A 17,413-nucleotide genomic window follows, 5' to 3' on the forward strand; every position below is an offset into this window, starting at 1 on the left:
GCATTACCAATCAGAGAGATTATCTACCATAAGATTTCAGAGAAAATAATTGAAAATATGTATGGTTAAAAAGAGTAAGTCAAGGTGCTTTTTATGTACAATTAATTAAATCAGGCCAGGGTGTTTTGTCAGCTGCTTTGTAGCAGAAAACCTAGGGCACAGCAGAAAACATTCTTAGTTACTGAATGAAAGGAAGGTGTGCAAAGGTCAGGAAGCAAAAACAAGGCAAGTCCAGTTGCTAAGGGCTCGTGAGTCTCACTTACAAGGGGCAGGCTAACCATCAAAGAAGTAACAGAGTTTCCGTGCCCAATGTTTACATTGAGCGGTTGTGTCCACTTGTAAAATCTGGAGAGATGGCTCAGCAGTTAAGAGCACCTATGCTCTTCCTGAGTTCAATTCCCAGCAACCACATGGTTGCTCACAACCATCCGTAATGAGATCTGACGCCCTTTTCTGGTATGTCTGAAGACAGCTACAGTGTACTTACATATAATAAATAAATAAATCTTTAAAAAAGTCTGATTTTCCTGTTGTATAACTATAAGTTTGCTGATGAACTCTGGTGTGCATCTTGAGAACTCTGTGCTGTGCAGCATGTACATTGGATAGATTCTTCTTTTTCTGTTATCTCAAGGAAAGTAAAAGCTCTCTGGCCTAAAGTTCGCTAGTTAACTATCCATTGACTTTGCTATGATAACAACATAAGAACAGGTAGAAGGTTAACTGTGTCAGATGAATTAGAATTGTGTTAGAATAACCTGATGTCTACCTCCTTGCTTGGAACTGCAAACTGCTACCTGCTGGTACAAGATAAACTGGCTGTTAAAAAGATTTGGCTTGCTCAAATTCTGTTAATCTATAATAGAAAAACTATTACTTTAGGTCACAGATTATTATGGAAAGAAATTACATGAGAATCTGAGTGACCATATGTGGGGTTTAGAATAACTTGTTTTTTAAAAATATAAAACCTGAGGGCTGGAGTGATGGTTCTGTGGTTAGGAGGTCCTGAGTTCAATTCCCAGCAATCATATGATGGCTCACAATTATCTGTAATGCGATCTGATGTCCTCTTTTGGAACACAAGTGTACATGCAGATAGAGCACTCATACACAAAATAAATCTTTAAAAAAAGAATGCTTAACAAAAAGGAAAAAATAATTTTAAAAACATGAAGCTTGTCATCATTATATGTAATTGAAACTCATGATTAAGAAATCATTATAGGGGCTGGAGAGACAGTTCAGTGGTTAAGAGCACCAACTGTTCTTCCAGAGGTCCTGAGTTCAAATCCCAGCAACCACATGGTGGCTCACAACCATCTATGATGGGATCTGACAGCCTGTTCTGGTGTGTCTGAAGACAGCTACAGTGTATTCATACAAAATAAATACAAAATAAAATAAATAAATAAATCTTTAAAGAAAACTTACGGGGGGTAGGGCTGGAGAGATGGCTCAGTGGTTAAGAGCACTGACTGCTCTTCCATAGGTCCTGAGTTTGATTCCCAACAGCCACTTGGTGGCTCACAACCATCTGTAATGGGATCTGACGCCCTCTAATCGAGTGTCTGAAGACAGCTACAGTGTACTTACATATAATAAATAAATAAATCTTTTTAAAAAAGAGAGAAATGGATAGGAAGCAGCCATGACACCCAGCCAGGATGGCATGATCCTGAAGCCCACTTCCACAAGGATTGGCAACAGCGAGTGGACACTTGGTTCAACCAGTCCAGCTGGCATGCAAGATCCACAGATGCAAGGCCTGGCAGGCCAAAGTGCTGCGTTGCTCCTCGTCCTGCGTCCGGCCCCATCAGGCCCATCGTGAGGTGCCCTACAGTTAGATACCACACCAAGATGCAGGCTGGCAGGGGCTTCAGCCTGGAGGAACTCAGGGTGGCTGGTATCCACAAGAAGATGGCTCTCACCATAGGCATCTCTGGGGACTCAAGGAAGAGAAACAAATCCACTGAGTCACTGCAGGTCAATGTGCAACTCCAAGCTCATACTGTTCCCCAGGAAGCCTTCTGCACCAAAGAAGGGACACAGTTCTGCTGAAGAACTTAAATTGTCCACCCAGCTAACAGGACCCGTGATGCCCATCCGGAATGTGTACAAAAGGAAAAGGCCGCCGGGCGGTGGTGGCACACGCCTTTAATCCCACTTGGGAGGCAGAGGCAGGCAGATTTCTGAGTTCAGAGGTCTACAGAGTGAGTTCCAGGATAGCCAGGGCTACACAGAGACCCCCCTCCCACCCCCCAAAAAAAGGGAAAGGCCAGAGTCATCACAGAAGAAAAGAACTTCAAGGCTTTTGCTAGTGTCTGCACGGCCTGTGCCAATGCCCGCCCGGCTCTTTGGCATCCGAGCAAAAAGGGCGAAGGAAATTGCAGAGCAAGACGTTGAAAGGAAAAAGTAATGCGTGGCTGGAGAGTTGAAACAAATTTTCCATAAAGAAAAAAAAAAGAGAGAGTGGGAGAGAAATGGTTATAATCCTGTGTGGGGAGTTTGATTAAGGTATGTAAAGACTAAGAGAAAAAGTTGTTGGAACCTACCAAGTGTGTGTGTGTGTGTGTGTGTGTGTGCCTGCTTTAGTCACCGAGCCCACATCTCCTTGGATCACTAAACAGCGCTGGAGCAGGTTTCTGGCAGCTTCTTCTTGTTCCTGCCATGCTCCAATAGCCCAGGTTAGCAGGTCTCAAGGTTCCTGGTGATTCTCCTGTTTCTGCCTCTCATCTTGCACTAAGAGTGCAAGGATTACAGATGCATGCTACCACATCCAGCTTTTTAAGCGATTTATTTAAATGGTATGTGTCTCTCCATGTGTAGGTACGTGCATAAGTGAATCCTGATGCTCCTGAAGTCCACAAGATGTTGGATCTTCTGGGCCTGTTGTTATAGATGGTTGTAATCACCTAACATGGATGCTGGGAACTAAACGTGGGTCCTCTACGAGAACAGTAAGAACACTTAACCACAGAGCTGCCTCTCCAGCTCTAAGTTCTTATGTAAAATGGGGGTTCCGGGGATTGAACTCAGGGAATCAGGCTTGCAAGGCTAGCATTTTTATCAGCTGAGACATCTTGCCAACCTGGTTGAGCCTTTTGATCCCTCAAAGGTAAGGTCTAAGTCCTTGCTCAACATAGAAGCCTCAGAAGAGTTGTCAGCCCTTTGCAACCCTTAAGAGGTCAACATTTCAGAGGAGGAGCCTGAGGCAGGATAGAAAGGGACAATTATGGGGATGTAGGCAAGGAGCCCCTCTCTCCGGACTCTGACTGAAGCCTCTCTCCAGCTGAGAAGAATTGCAGCACAATTAATAACATTTGCTGTAAAGGTTGTCAACATTAAGGATAATATTCCTTTATATTTAGTTATGTTAAAACAGCAACAAACCAGGCTTAAGGACCTTGAGTAGGGACTGAACATTTTCTAGAAATCTCAAATCAAGGCAGTTAACATTCAGAGTGAAAATAACCTACCTAGACTTTTACCTTACCACTGTAATCTGGATGACATCCCTCCCAGAACCAATTTATGATATCATTTATGCTTCTGAGTTTCTTAGGATTTCTATTCCTGTACAAACATCATAACCAAGAAGCAAGTTGGGGTTTATTCAGCTTACATTTCCACGTTGCTGTTCATCACCAAAGAAGTCAGGACTGGAACTCAAGCAGATCAGGAAGCAGGAGCAGACGCAGAGGCAATGCAGGGATGTTTCTTACTGGCTTGCTTCCTTATAGAATCTAAGACTACCAGCCCGGGGATGGCACCACTCACAATGGCCTGGGCCCTCCCCCCTTGGTCACTAATTGAGAAAATGCCCCACAGCTGGATCTCATGGAGGCATTTCCTCAAGAGAGGCTCCTTTCTCTGTGGTGACTCCAGCCTGTGTCAAGTTGACACACAAACCCAGCTAGTATACTCACCAACCCTTTAACGATAGCAACTTCGAAACCTACTGCACTGGCTAGCTTTATGCTGACTTGACACAAGCTGGAGTTACTAGAGAGCCTCAACTGAGAAAAACGGCTCCATAAGGTTGAACTGTAGGCAAGCCTGTAGGGTATTTTACTAATTAGTGATTCACAGGGGAAGCAGCCCATCACGGATGGTGCCACACTGGGCTGGTAGTCTTGGGTTCAACAAGGGAAAGGGCTGAGCAAGCCATGGCGAGTCCCCCAGTAAATAGCACCCCTCCAATGGACTTGGTATCAGTCCCTGACTCCAGGTTCCTGCCCCAACTGCTTTTGATGAGGAACTGTTATATGGAACTGTGAGTGAAATAAAATGTTTCCTCGTCAAGTTACCTTTGGTCATGGTGTCTCTAATCGCACCAACAGTAATCCTAGACACCTACCGAAATCCTATATATAACTATTGTAACAGGAAAAAAAGAAGACTCTTTGGGAAGCCCACACCCACACTCTCAGATGTGTCTTAGTTTCTTCAGAGTGCCTCTATTTCTCTCTTAACCCTCATGTTTATGCCTATATCAAATTATCTTTATTAAACCCTTACTTTGCTTCATAAGAAAGAAAAAAGACTTCAGATTTTTTTTAAATTTTATTATGCATTTCATAACATGTGCATAGTATATTATATGCTGCACAGCCTTCTAACAGGAACAGATGACCATAGCTGAGTAATTTTTTTCATCAGCCAGGAAAATGCTTCCTTAGTCAATGTTCTCCAGGCCCTGTAAAACAGGATGAAAAAGAGACTGTGAGGATTCTGTTCCCATCAAAATGCAGCATTTTAACTCCCAGGGTCACAGAATGGCACTCTGTTATTAAAACAAGTGATTTCACATCCCACATTTCTCTAACTGCAACAGTAGAAACTAAATTAACAGCCGGGCAGTGGTAGAGCACGCCTGTAATTCCAGCGCTCTGGGAGGCAGAGGAAGGAGGATTTCTGAGTTCAAGGCCAGCCTGGTCTACAAGAGTAAGTTCCAGGACAGCCAGGGCTACACACAGAGAAACCCTGTCTCGGAAAACCAAAAACCAAACCAAACCAACCAAACAAACAAACAAAAACCTAAATTGACTTCATAATCATTAAGAATGGCCACTAAGAGCCAGGCAGTGTTGGCACACGCCTGTAATCCCAGCACTTGAGAGGCAGAGGCAGGCAGATTTCTGAGTTTGAGGCCAGCCTGGTTTACAGAGTGTGTTCCAGGACAGCCAGGGCTACACAGAGAAACCCCGTCTCAAAAAAAAAAAAAAAAAAAGGAATGGCCACTAAGTGATGCTCCCACCAAGTCAGGTTCTTACTCCATAGGCCTGGTTGGCCTCAAATTCACAGAGATTCACTTGCTTCTGCCTCTAAAGTGTTGGGATTAAAGGTGTGTGGCACTATTCCATGTCTGGTGGTTTTTTTTTTTTTGTTGTTGTTTTTTGACAAGGATTCATGTAATTGAAGTTGGCTTTAAACTCCCTATCAAAGGTGAACTCCTGATCCTCCTGCCTCCACTTCCCAAATGCTAGGACTGTGGAATGCACCACTCTACCTGGTTTACTTAATTTTCTGACAGCAGGAAACATATTGTTATATATGAAAAGACCTTTCCTTCACCCTAACTGCTACAGTCAGTAATGATTCACCTCCTGGATCCTCATACACAGCCGACACCATGAATGAGAAGACCAAACAGTAAACTGTCTCACACAGTAGCACTGAACACAAGGTGAATACTGCATCATTCAACGTCTTCTTCATAGGTGATGAAAGAGACCCAAAGAAGTTAGAAACTGTTCTGTCTCAAGAAAACAAAAGTCACTTTCTTAAGTCAGTCAAGTAGTAGCAGAGCCTGAGTACCCTAACTCCAAAACCTTTGCCCCATAAACAACCAAAGATCTAAAGTGGGCAAAGTATTGCACATGTGCAATCCTAATCCTAGTATGTATCCAGGAAGCAAGTGTGCGGCTACTAGTGGCAAGGGCAGGTAGTTTACTCTGAGTTCAAGGCTACTGCAGGCTACCCAGCAAGCTCCACACTAGCCAGGCCCATGTAACAAGTGCCTGCCTCCAAACAAGAGCATAGGCCCCCCTCCAAAACAACCCATCCACGACCAAATGCTTAAGACTCTACTAGAGATATGGAATGGCAGTCCTTCCAGGTATGAAAACACCATAGGGTAAATGAAAGCGGGGACACCTAGGCACAGTTTTTTTTACGAGGCAGACTTAATCTCCCCTCGTGTACATGAGATGGATTCTCACACAGCACTGAACTGAGCCCCTGGGCAGCACTTTTTACTCATTCGAACCCCATGTTTTCTTATCTATAAAATGGGCACAAAATTTACCTAAATACACCGCGGGGGAACCACGAGGTAGGAGCAGCTATTAAGTGATTTATTAAACTTAAAGAAATATGAAGGCGAGAGGCAGAGAAATGGCTTGGCGTGCGCATTTCTCAACTTAGTTTCATTCCCAGATGCCACAAGGGTGCAGGGCAGAACTGACTGCCTTCAGACTGTCCCCTGACCTCCACATATATACTGTACTCACCAACTCAAACCACATACAAACACATTAAACTGTATTAATTCTTTTTCATGTTTTGTTTTCTGAGATAGTATTTTACTATGTGGCCCAAGTGAGTCTCAAAATCACAGATTCCCCTGCCTTAGCCTCCCAGGGGCTAGGATTACAAGCACATGCCACCATGGCACTTCTATCCATTCTTTAAATAAGGCACTGGGGCTAGCAATATGGTACCTGAGTAAAAGCGCCTGCCACCAAGATCGAAGGCCTAAATTTGATCCCTGGGACCCACATGACAAAAAGAGAGAGCTGACTCCCACAAGCTGTCCTCTGACCTCCACAAAAGTACCCAGTCCTGCTAGCACACATTTTACCCCAGTACTCAGGAGTCAGAGGCAGGCCAATTTATGACTTCAAGGCCAGCTTGGTCTACATACAGGTTCCAGGCAACCAAAGGCTAAATATTAAGATCCTGTCTTAGCTACAAATAAAGCAATCATCCAAATAAACACATGGGTGTGCCCTCCATATGCATATGTATCCACATACACCAAAGATCATTATATATGTAAAAGATTGTATACTGAACTAGTAAAAGCATGCAAATTAAATGAGCACTGTATGGCCTTAGGCAAAGAATTACCAGAAGCCCCCACAACCTTCTGGTCATCTTACCTTGGACACATAGTAGCGATTGACTCCAGAGATACGTCTATCGCGTTCCATCAAATACCATTGGTATTGAACTCGAGCAACTCTTTTTTCCTTTAAATAAAGGACAATGCAGTTTATAAATATAAGTGATCCAGTAAAAGGATATATTCCACAATTTTTCTTAAATGACATACTAGAGCACCTGCTATTCCTGGGTGCTCAACTGGCTTCCTAGTACCAATTTGGTTGGGTTTTTTTTTGGGGGGGGTGTTCATAAATGCAAGTTCAGGAGAGATTCTATACCCTCTTCTACTTTTCATGGGTACACACAGACAGCAGTAGACACATACATAGATAATAAATCTTGACAAAAAGAAATGATTCACTAGAAACATAGAATCACAACCCTATAGTCAATAGAGGGCTAATATCCAATATATACAAAGAACTCAAGAAGTTAGACCCCAGGGAACCAAATAACCCTATTAAAAATGGGGTACAGAGCTAAACTAAGAATTTTCACTTGAAGAACTTCAGATGGCTGAGAAGCACCTTAAGAATGTTCAACATCATTAGTCATTAGGGAAATGCAAATCAAAACAACCGTGAGATTTCACCTCACACCAGTCAGAATGGCTAAGGTCAAAAACTCAGGAGACAGCAGTTGTTGGCAAGGATGTGGAGAAAGAGGAACACTCCTCCACTGCTGGTGGGGCTGTAAGATGGTACAACCACTGTGGAAATCAGTCTGGTGGTTCCTCAGAAAACTGGATATGACCCTTAGGAGGATCCTGTTATACCACTCCTGGGCATATACACAGAGGATTCCCTGGCATGCAATAAAGACACATGCTCCATTATGTTCATAGCAGCCTTATTTATAATAGCCAGAAGCTGGAAAGAACCCAGATGTCCCTCAAAGGAGGAATGGATACAGAAAATGTAGTATATTTACACAATGGAGTCCTATTCAGCAATTAAAAACAATGAATTCATTAGATTCTTAAGCAAATGGATGGAACTAGAAAATATCATCTGGGGTGAGGTAACCCAATCACAAAAGAACACACATGGGATGCATTCACTGATAAGTGGATATTAGCCCAGAAGTTTCGAATACTGAAGACAATACACATATCAAATGATGCCCAAGAAGAAGGAAGAACAAAGTATGGATACTCTGGTCCTTCTTAGAAGAGGGAACAAAATACCCACAGGAGAAGATACAGAGACAAAGTGTGGAGCAGAGTCTGAAGGAGAGACCATTCAGAGACTTCCCCACCTGGGGATCCATCCCATATACAGTTATAAAACCCAGACACTATTGTGGATGCCCACAAGTGCTTGCTGACAGGAGCCTGATATAGCTGTCTCCTGAGAGGCTCTGCCAGTATCTAACAAATACAGAGGTGGATGCTCTCAGCCAACCATTGGACTGAGCACAGGGTCCCCAACAGTGGAGCTAGAGAAAGGACCCAAGGAGCTGAAGGATCTTGCACCCCATAGGAGGAACAACAATATGAACCACCCAGTACCCCCAGAGCTCCCAGGGATTAAACCACCAACAAGAGAGTACACATGGAGGGACCCATGGCTCCAGCTGCATATGTAGCAGAGGATGGCCTTGTTGGACATCAAAGGGAGGAGAGGCCCTTGGTCCTGAGAAGGCTAGATGCCCCAGTATAGGGGAATGCCAGGGCAGGGAAGCGGGAGTGGGTGGATTCATGGTGAGCAGGGGGAGGGGGAATGAGTTAGGGGATTTTCGGGGAGGGGGGGAGGAACCGGGAAAGGGGACAACATTTGAAATGCAAATAAAGAATTTATCTAATAAAAACCACAAAAAACAAGACAAAACAACCCCCCCCCCAAAGCTAAGTGAGCAACACAAAGGCAAAATCTCCTAAATCAAAGCAGACCAAGGTAACTGACTTCTCAGACTTCTTACCCTTTTTTGAGTTGGGGGAGGAGGCCAACACCACTGATTTATTTCTTTGTCCTCCCTTTCCTCTCCTCTCCTCTCTCTCCTTTTTTTTGTTTTTTTGTTTTTTTGTTTTTTTGTTTTGTTTTTGAGACAGGGCCTCACTGTAGTTGAGGCTTTCCTGGGTTTGACTGCTCTTTGCTCCTGCAGAGGACTTGATTCGTGACACCCACTTCTGGTGGCTTCTAACCTCCTTTAACTACAGTTCCAAGAGAGCCGGGGACCTCTCTTGATCTCCGCGGGTACCTGCACTCAAGTGCACAAATGCATCCACCAAATCAATTAAACAGTGTCCACAAGGAGATGAAAGATGGGAAGGAGCGGGAACACGACTGACACTTTTCCTCTGCCTAGGAATTAGGGACCAACTCTTGTAAGCTACCTTGATAACAGCCGAAGAGATATTTTGCCTTTTGGGCTACTCTTCTTAAGCCCCAAACTAGCTACGGTTTACTAAAGTAAAAGGTGGAATCCCCAGTCTCCGCTTTCAGGCAACATTAAGTGGAGGACCCCCTCAGAAGGCTTCTCCTTCACAGAGCGATTCACGGAGCGCCGGCGCATCCAAACGGCCACCGTCCCCCACTGTAAATGGCCACCGTCCCCCACCGTCCCTAGAGGAACTATACAGTCCGGAAAGCCCACCCGCGGCCGAGTCGGCCGCCTTACCTTGCCCCCGTTGGAGAATCTCTGGATGTACGCAGTGGACACCCCGGGGATGGCCAAGCACACCCCCATAATGGCGAGGCCAGGGAGAATCTCGAACCACATCTCCGCACCGTTACTCACACTCCAACCCGTCACCGGCTCCTCAGAGGTGACCCGGCTTTACCGCTCTTCCGGCAGCACGCGGGAAGGGCGGTGCTCCGTACGGCTCGGGAGGAAGCGACGGCGGCTGCGGGGGCCCAAAACTGACTGGCTTTCGCGCTCTGCCTAGCGTTCCGGGGCAGTGTTCTTATCCTGTCCGATTCACTGCAGCAGAGACCACCACGAAGTGTGACGACGTGAAGCGGTCCCTAACGTGGCGGCAGTTTCGGAACTTGGGGATCTCTAATGGCGGAGCGACTTTCTCCGGGGAATCCTACCCGTCAGGTGTGCACTTTCCTCTTCAAAAAGCCTGGGCGGAAAGGAGCGGCGGGTCGCCGAAAGCGCCGGCTCTGTGATACAGGGTCCGGGGACAGTGGCAGCAGCAGTGACGAAGGCAGCTCTGTGGTCCGCCCGGAGAAGAAGCAAGCGACCCACAATCCTATGATCCAGAAGACGCGTGGCAGCGCTAAACAGAAGGCAAACTACGGCGGCTTGAGTAGCGAGGATGAGAATGAACCGGAGGGTCTCGGCGTGGTCTACAAGTCTACCCGTTCGGCAAAACCCGTGGGGCCCGAGGATATGGGGGCGACCGCTGTCTACGAATTGGACACTGAGAAGGATCGAGATGCACAGTCCATCTTTGAGCGGAGCCAGAAAATCCAGGAGGAGCTGAGGGGCAAGGAAGATGACAAGATCTATCGGGGAATCAATAATTATCAGAAGTACGTGAAGCCCAAGGATACATCCATGGGCAATGCTTCCTCCGGGATGGTAAGGAAAGGCCCCATCCGAGCTCCTGAGCATCTACGTGCCACTGTGCGCTGGGATTACCAGCCCGACATCTGTAAGGACTATAAGGAGACTGGATTCTGCGGCTTCGGGGACAGCTGCAAATTCCTCCATGACCGTTCAGATTACAAGCACGGGTGGCAGATCGAACGTGAGCTTGATGAGGGTCGCTATGGTGTCTATGAGGATGAAAACTACGAAGTGGGAAGCGATGATGAGGAAATACCATTCAAGTGTTTCATCTGTCGCCAGACCTTCCAAAATCCAGTTGTCACCAAGTGTAGGCATTATTTCTGTGAGAGATGTGCATTGCAGCATTTCCGCACCACCTCGCGCTGCTATGTCTGTGACCAGCAGACCAATGGCGTCTTCAATCCAGCCAAAGAATTGATTGCTAAACTGGGAAAGCATCAAGCTGAAGCAGAGGGTGGTGCTTCTGATTTCCTAGAAGAACTGGAGGAGGGTCCAGTTTCCGATATTTAGATTTTCCACAATTCCCAGTCTCAAAATAAATATTTTATTGTTTCTTAAAATCTTTTGGAATCTTTCTTTCTTTCTTTTTTTTAAAAAGGGAAGTGACAGAGAAGGTAGGCGATGGAGAAGGGTCCCAGAGGAAAAGCTTCAAGATAGGTATTATCTGGAATTTTAGCCCTGAAATAAATATTCCACTGGTAAATACATTCAGAGCCCTATAGCATTAGTTATGTGGATGGGAGAAGGTCATGAAAAAAGGTAGGATTTACATGAGGGAACCAAGCTGACATGACATCAAGAACTGAACCTATTTTTTATATCACATTTTAATAGTTTAGAAATTAATGCTTTCTTTGTTGGTATAAGTGCTGTTTTAAAATGCACCTTTGGAGGGCTTGAGCTGATCCTTGATCTCCTTTGAGAGTGTTTCTTGTGATCTTTGGGAAGCTGACCATACTCTCTTTGAAGCACCTATAGGTAATCCCTGTTTCCACTGATGATGGAAATGCTCTCTGCTGAGCTTGTCCAATATGCTAGATACTATTCTCCTGTGGCTGTCAAGCCCTTAAAATGTGTAGATGGCCACTGAATTGGATGTTGTACTTAACTTGGAGATGGCAAAAAGCCTGCTGCTTTATAATCTATAATCTGAAACTATCCTCATAGACTCCAATAGGACTAATCATACCTTGTTAAAATTAGTGTACCTGTATTCACAATTGTTTGGGAACTACCTTAGTGCTTCGTATATGATAACTTGTAAGAGGAAAATGTTTTAAGATGGGGAATTTAGACCAAATCCCACATTGAAGAATTGTATTCTGTAGGTAATAGAGGGGGAAAGAAAATGACAAATACATTTGGTTAACATTCCTGAGATGCTGGGAGGACAGGCCAGATGACAAGTTGATATTTTAATGATAAAACTTGGATTGGGTTGAAATAAGAAAAACAGATGAAAGTATAATTTGAGTTAAAGGGGATGTTAGTCATATTTATTAATCCGTTTAAAGGTATTCTTTGAACAGACTTTCTTAAGCACTGTGTTTAGGATAGGGCCTAACAGTAATGAATAAAACAGACACAGGCCCCAACTTCATAGAGCTGTATAGAGAGCAGCAAACATGGTAAATGCAGGAAAAGAGCTTACTGGGTTGATCTCAGAATTAACTGAATCTCTTGGGTGGCTTAGTGGGAGGAAGCACCTGCTGACAAACCTGGTCACTGAATTGGACCCACATAGGGGAGGGACAGAGTTGACTCTCAGAGGTTGTCTTCTGATCTTCAAGTATACACAGAGAATAAAGGGGAAAATAAGAATGAACCCAATCCTAGGGTTGGGGGAAGATGGTTCAGGGTAAGAGCTCACAGTGGGGGTTGGGGAATCAAAACCCTGCTGAGGAGTACACATGAAATCACCTTTACTTAGGATTTATTTGTATGTGTGTGTGTCACACACACAAACACACTTGAGTATATATGTGCATCATGCCATGTATACTGCCTGTGAAAGCCAGAAGGAGGCATTAGATCACCTGAAACTGGCATTAGAAGCAGGAATGAGTTCGTATGTCGTCCTCTGTGTTAATAGCAAGGGCTCTTAACTGCTGAAGCATCTCAAGAGCACCACAAGCTCACATGATATAGACTAGGATAGATTCTGTAGTGAAGAGTACATGGACCTGAGATATATGAGCAGTTAGTAGAAAGGAGGCTTGGGGATGCGAAGAAAAATAACATTTAAGAGATGAGCAGAAGACACAGTTAAATAGGAAAGAAAAGAGGATATTGTAGAGAGAAAAAAAAAACCCATGCAAGCCAAAGGAGGAAGAAATAAACACAACATGGCCAAGGAGATAATTCATTGGGTAACGGTGCTTGCTGTGAAAGCTTGAGGACCCGAGTTCAAATCCCAAGCACCCAGCTATAAAAACTGGCCATGACTGCACATCCCTCAGGTATGTGGGAACAGAATCAGAAAACTTAGGAAGAATAAAGCACTGGGAAATGGCCTGGTGGCTATGAGCATCTGCAGTTCAAGCCCAGTGACCTGAGTTTGGATTAATGGAACTCATAAAAAACAAACAGACAGGCAAACAAAAAGAAAGCGTTACAGTGGCATGTGAGTCCCAGCAGTCCTCTAATGAAATGGGAGGTGGAGACAGAAGAGTCTTCCTGCAGCTCAGGGGCCTGATAAACTGAAGTACACAGAGCAACAAACAAGAGACCCCGACCCCCCCCCCCCCCCCCCGGGGCCTCAAAAGCAAGACAGGAAGGCCGAAGAAATATAGTTCAGCAGTTAAGAGTGCTTACGATTTCAGAGCAACATTACATTGGGCACTTTACAACTGCCTGTAACTCCAGCTCCAGGGGATCAGTGCCCTCTTCTGGCACCTCGGTGTATAGACCTCTCTACACAGCATTGTCACCACACAGAAACATGCTCACACATGTACACACATACACAGAAATAAATGTCTATAAAAGATGGAGACTAATGCTTCAGTATGCTACCTCTGAAACACACACACTAAATAAATAAATAAATATATAAATAAATGAATGAATGAATGTAATTTTTGAAAGGCTGAAGATAGCCAGCAAGATGGCTCAGAAGGTAAAAGGCTTGTAAACAAACCTGACTTGGATGCCCCAATCCTTGTGGTGGAGGGAGAGATAGGGGCACCATAACAAGCCACCCCATCCTCAGCCCCCAAATAATAAGTAAATATTGTTTAATTATTCAGTGGTGGCAAGCAATACAGAAATCTACCTGACATCAAATTGATGGAAACACACACACACACACACACACACACACACACACACACACACACACAGAGACATTAATATGTAGTTTAAAAAAGCTGGTAATCTATATGTACGGAAAAATTGTCTCCAGAAACAAAAACAAAATAAGCTTTTAAAAAAAGTTTTATTTATTTTTTATATGTAAGTACACTGTAGTTGTCTTCAGACACTTTCCTTCTATCTCCACCCCACCACCCACTCACTCTAGCGCAAAGATTTATTTATTTATTTTATGCACATGAGTATTCTGTAGCTGTCTTCAGACACAGCAGAAGAGGGTACTCAATCTCATTACAGATGGTTGTGAGCCACCATGTGGTTGCTGGGATTCGAACTCAGGACCTTCGGAAGAGCAGTCAGTGCTCTTAACTGCTGAGCCATCTCTCCAGTCCAAGGTTTTGTTTTTGAACTTGGAAGATAGCTCAGTCAGAAAGGTGCTTCATATAAAACATAAGAACCTGAGTTTGATTCCCCAGAACTCACGTGAAGTATGGTAGTATTCATTTGTAATCCTAATACTAGGAAGGTAGAGACAGATCCTTGGGGATCTGCAGTCAGTCAATGTAGCCTAATAGGTGAACCCCAAGTTCCTGTCACAGATCCTGTCTTAAAACAACATGGTAGGTGGCTTGTGGGGAACAGAAACCAAGGTTAACTTCTGGTCTACACACACACATACACACACACACATACACAGACATTAATATGGCGTTTAAAAAAGCTGGTAATCTATATGTACGGAAAAATTGTCTCCAGAAACAAAAACAAAATAAGCTTTTAAGAAAAGATTTATTTACTTTTTATATGTAAGTACACTGTAGTTGTCTTCAGACACTTTTCTTCTCTCTCCACCCCCACCCACTCACTCTAGCCTAAAGATTTATTTATTTATTTTATGCACATGAGTTTTCTGTAGCTCTTCAAACACAGCAGAAGAGGGTACTCAATCTCATTACAGATGGTTGTGAGCCACCATGTGGGTGCTGGGATTTGAACTCAGGACCTTTGGAAGAGCAGTCAGTGCTCTTAACTTCTGAGCCACCTCTCCAGTCCAAGGTTTTGTTTTTTGAACTTGGAAGATGGCTCAGCCAGAAAGGTGCTTCATATAAAACATAAGAACCTGAGTTTGATTCCCCAGAACTCATGTGAAGTATGGTAGTATTCATTTGTAATCCTAATACTAGGAAGGTAGAGACAGATCCTTGGGGATCTGCAGTCAGTCAATGTAGCCTAATAGGTGAACCCCAAGTTCCTGTCACAGATCCTGTCTTAAAACAACATGGTAGGTGGCTTGTGGGGAACAGAAACCAAGGTTAACTTCTGGTCTACACACACACATACACACACACACACACACACACACACACACACACACACAGACACACACACACACACACACACACACACACACACACACGCACTTATACACTAAGATACATAATCAATAAATATGTCATATTTATTTTATCTATTTATTTATCACATGTAAACATATTTTGCCTATGTGTATGTATGTGTACCATGTTCATGGAGTGCCTGAGAGGCCAGAGAGAGCATTGGATTCTTTTGGACTGAAGTTACCGATGGTTGTTAGCTACCGTGTGGGTGCTGGGAATTGAACCTGTGTCTTCTGGAAGATGACTAGTTCTTTTAACCACAGTGCAATCTCTCCAGCCCAAACCAATGTTTTCTTTGTTCAGTTTTTAAACTTGGGCTGCTGAGATGTTTTAGTGTGTAAAGGGCCTTTGGTCAAACCTGATGCTCTCAGTTCAATTATCAGTACCTACTTGATGGAAAGTGATGGGTGACGCTCATGGGATGTCATCTGACCCCCTTCCAACACACACAATTTTTTTAAGTGATGGTAAAATTTCTCAACAGGTAAATCTTGAGGATTTGAGTTCCATCCCCCAACCACAAGGCAGAAGGAAGTTGTTCATTCTCTAGCCTTGCCCAGGCAGACAACAAGTACACGTACACGGCAAAGTAAGGTGGGGTTTTTTTGTTTTTCTGTTTTTTTTTTTTTTGACTTTTTGGATTTGGTTTTTCTGAGTCAGGGTTTCTCTGTGTAGCCCTGGCCGTACTGGAACTCACTGTGTAGACCAGGCTGGCCTCGAACTCAGAAATCCACCTGCCTCTGCCTTCCACAGTGCTGGGATTCAAGGCTTTCACCACCACCACCCAGCAGAAATATTTTTTAAATTATTAAATTTATTGTTTTTTGGGGATGTATGAATACCACATCATTCATATGGAGGTTACAGCACATGCTGTGGGAGTCCATTCTGGCCTCGCTTGTGGTCCCAGGGGGCAAACTTAGGCTATCAGTTTTGGTGGCAAGAACCATTGAACAACCTTGCCAGCCAGCCCAGAAAATGGATTTTTTTTTTAAGTTTTTTTTTTTGAGTTTTTTTTTTAAAAGGCCCAGTGAAATGTGTTAACCAGTATAAGTAGGTGCCTGCTACCAAGTCTGAACATCAGTGCTTGATTTAAGGACCCATGCATGTAGTGTGAGGATTGAGCTAATGTGGGTGAAATGTTTTCTAATCACATGGGCTTCATTTACCTTGTACACATATGGACACATGCAAGATAAGTAAAAAGACTTAACTAAGAAACCATTATTATTTATTTTTGTGCTTAGGTATTATGTACACCACATGCATGTATGGTAACTGCAGAGGCCAGAATAGGCTCTCGGATACCCTGGAACTGGATTTATACAGATGACTGTAAAGTGCCACATGGTTACTGGGATCCCCAAATCCGTGGAGATAGTAGAAAGCAGAGCCTTGTTCCAGACTATGAAGCTATTAACATTAAGGGTTCATTGGCCCCAGGCCTTTCTGCTTTTTGTTCCTCTACATCCTTTTGAGTCTTGTGTTTTGCCCCATGGGTTTGAATACATAGACAGGCTCCAAACCTCACTGTCCTCAGGCCTGTACCAGGGAGCTGAGGAAGACAAGCACAGAGAGGAAATAGCTAACACAAACAAAGATCAATATTCCACCTTGACCTTTGCACTCCAATGCCCAGTTTAAGTGTGTGGTTGTATCAGGGAAAATAAAAATATGGAAGTTGAGCTTTTGAGATAGGAATAGGTTTACAGTTCTATACATGCCCTGTAGCTGGACCTCCTACTTACCAGAAACAAGAGGAGTTTCCATTGCAAAAACTTGGGGTAGTGGAACAGAGGCTTCCCCGAGCACATGGATAAATACATATATATGTAAGAAAGCGCCCCTTTGAGGAATATACAATAAGAAAATGTAATCCAATGGTCATAAAATTAAACTTCTAGACATTCCTTAAGAAAGATTCTGGCCTTTGAGGAACAGGGAGAACTCAAGGAATCAGACCTCTATGCCACAGAAAGAAATCCTGGGCCTATTATCCAGAAGCAATTGTGTCC

At 43.9% G+C, this 17,413-nt stretch overlaps 2 protein-coding genes and 1 pseudogene across 2 annotated transcripts; 2 read left to right on the plus strand and 1 right to left on the minus strand.

The window, feature by feature from the left end:
- The first annotated feature begins 1,651 nt into the window (after window positions 1-1,651).
- On the plus strand, window positions 1,652-2,419 carry LOC127675376 (60S ribosomal protein L13-like; annotated as a pseudogene).
- Window positions 2,420-4,547: 2,128 nt separating this feature from the next.
- Ndufa1 (NADH:ubiquinone oxidoreductase subunit A1) lies at window positions 4,548-9,975 on the minus strand. Its single transcript, XM_052171444.1, has 3 exons — window positions 9,790-9,975; window positions 7,167-7,256; window positions 4,548-4,699 (listed from the first exon to the last, which is right to left on the minus strand). Exons 1-3 carry the CDS (start codon window positions 9,889-9,891, stop codon window positions 4,679-4,681), a joined length of 213 nt encoding a protein of 70 aa, XP_052027404.1. The 5' UTR covers window positions 9,892-9,975; the 3' UTR covers window positions 4,548-4,678.
- A 54-nt stretch (window positions 9,976-10,029) lies between these two features.
- Rnf113a (ring finger protein 113A) lies at window positions 10,030-11,239 on the plus strand. The gene has a single exon (XM_052171443.1). It carries the CDS (start codon window positions 10,174-10,176, stop codon window positions 11,197-11,199), a length of 1,026 nt encoding a protein of 341 aa, XP_052027403.1. The 5' UTR covers window positions 10,030-10,173; the 3' UTR covers window positions 11,200-11,239.
- Window positions 11,240-17,413: the final 6,174 nt, after the last annotated feature.

This window comes from Apodemus sylvaticus, chromosome X (assembly GCF_947179515.1).
Source record: "Apodemus sylvaticus chromosome X, mApoSyl1.1, whole genome shotgun sequence".
Lineage (NCBI taxonomy): Eukaryota > Metazoa > Chordata > Mammalia > Rodentia > Muridae > Apodemus > Apodemus sylvaticus.

Excerpts from the sequence above, each read along its gene's own strand:
- Ndufa1 (XM_052171444.1), bottom strand. The coding sequence starts at position 9,891 with ATGTGGTTCGAGATTCTCCCTGGCCTCGCCATTATGGGGGTGTGCTTG. Across the intron at positions 7,257-9,789 it reads GATTCTCCAACGGGGGCAAG|GAAAAAAGAGTTGCTCGAGT; the intron begins GTAAGGCGGCCG and ends CTTTATTTAAAG. Across the intron at positions 4,700-7,166 it reads ATCGCTACTATGTGTCCAAG|GGCCTGGAGAACATTGACTA; the intron begins GTAAGATGACCA and ends CCTGTTTTACAG.
- Rnf113a (XM_052171443.1), top strand. The coding sequence starts at position 10,174 with ATGGCGGAGCGACTTTCTCCGGGGAATCCTACCCGTCAGGTGTGCACT.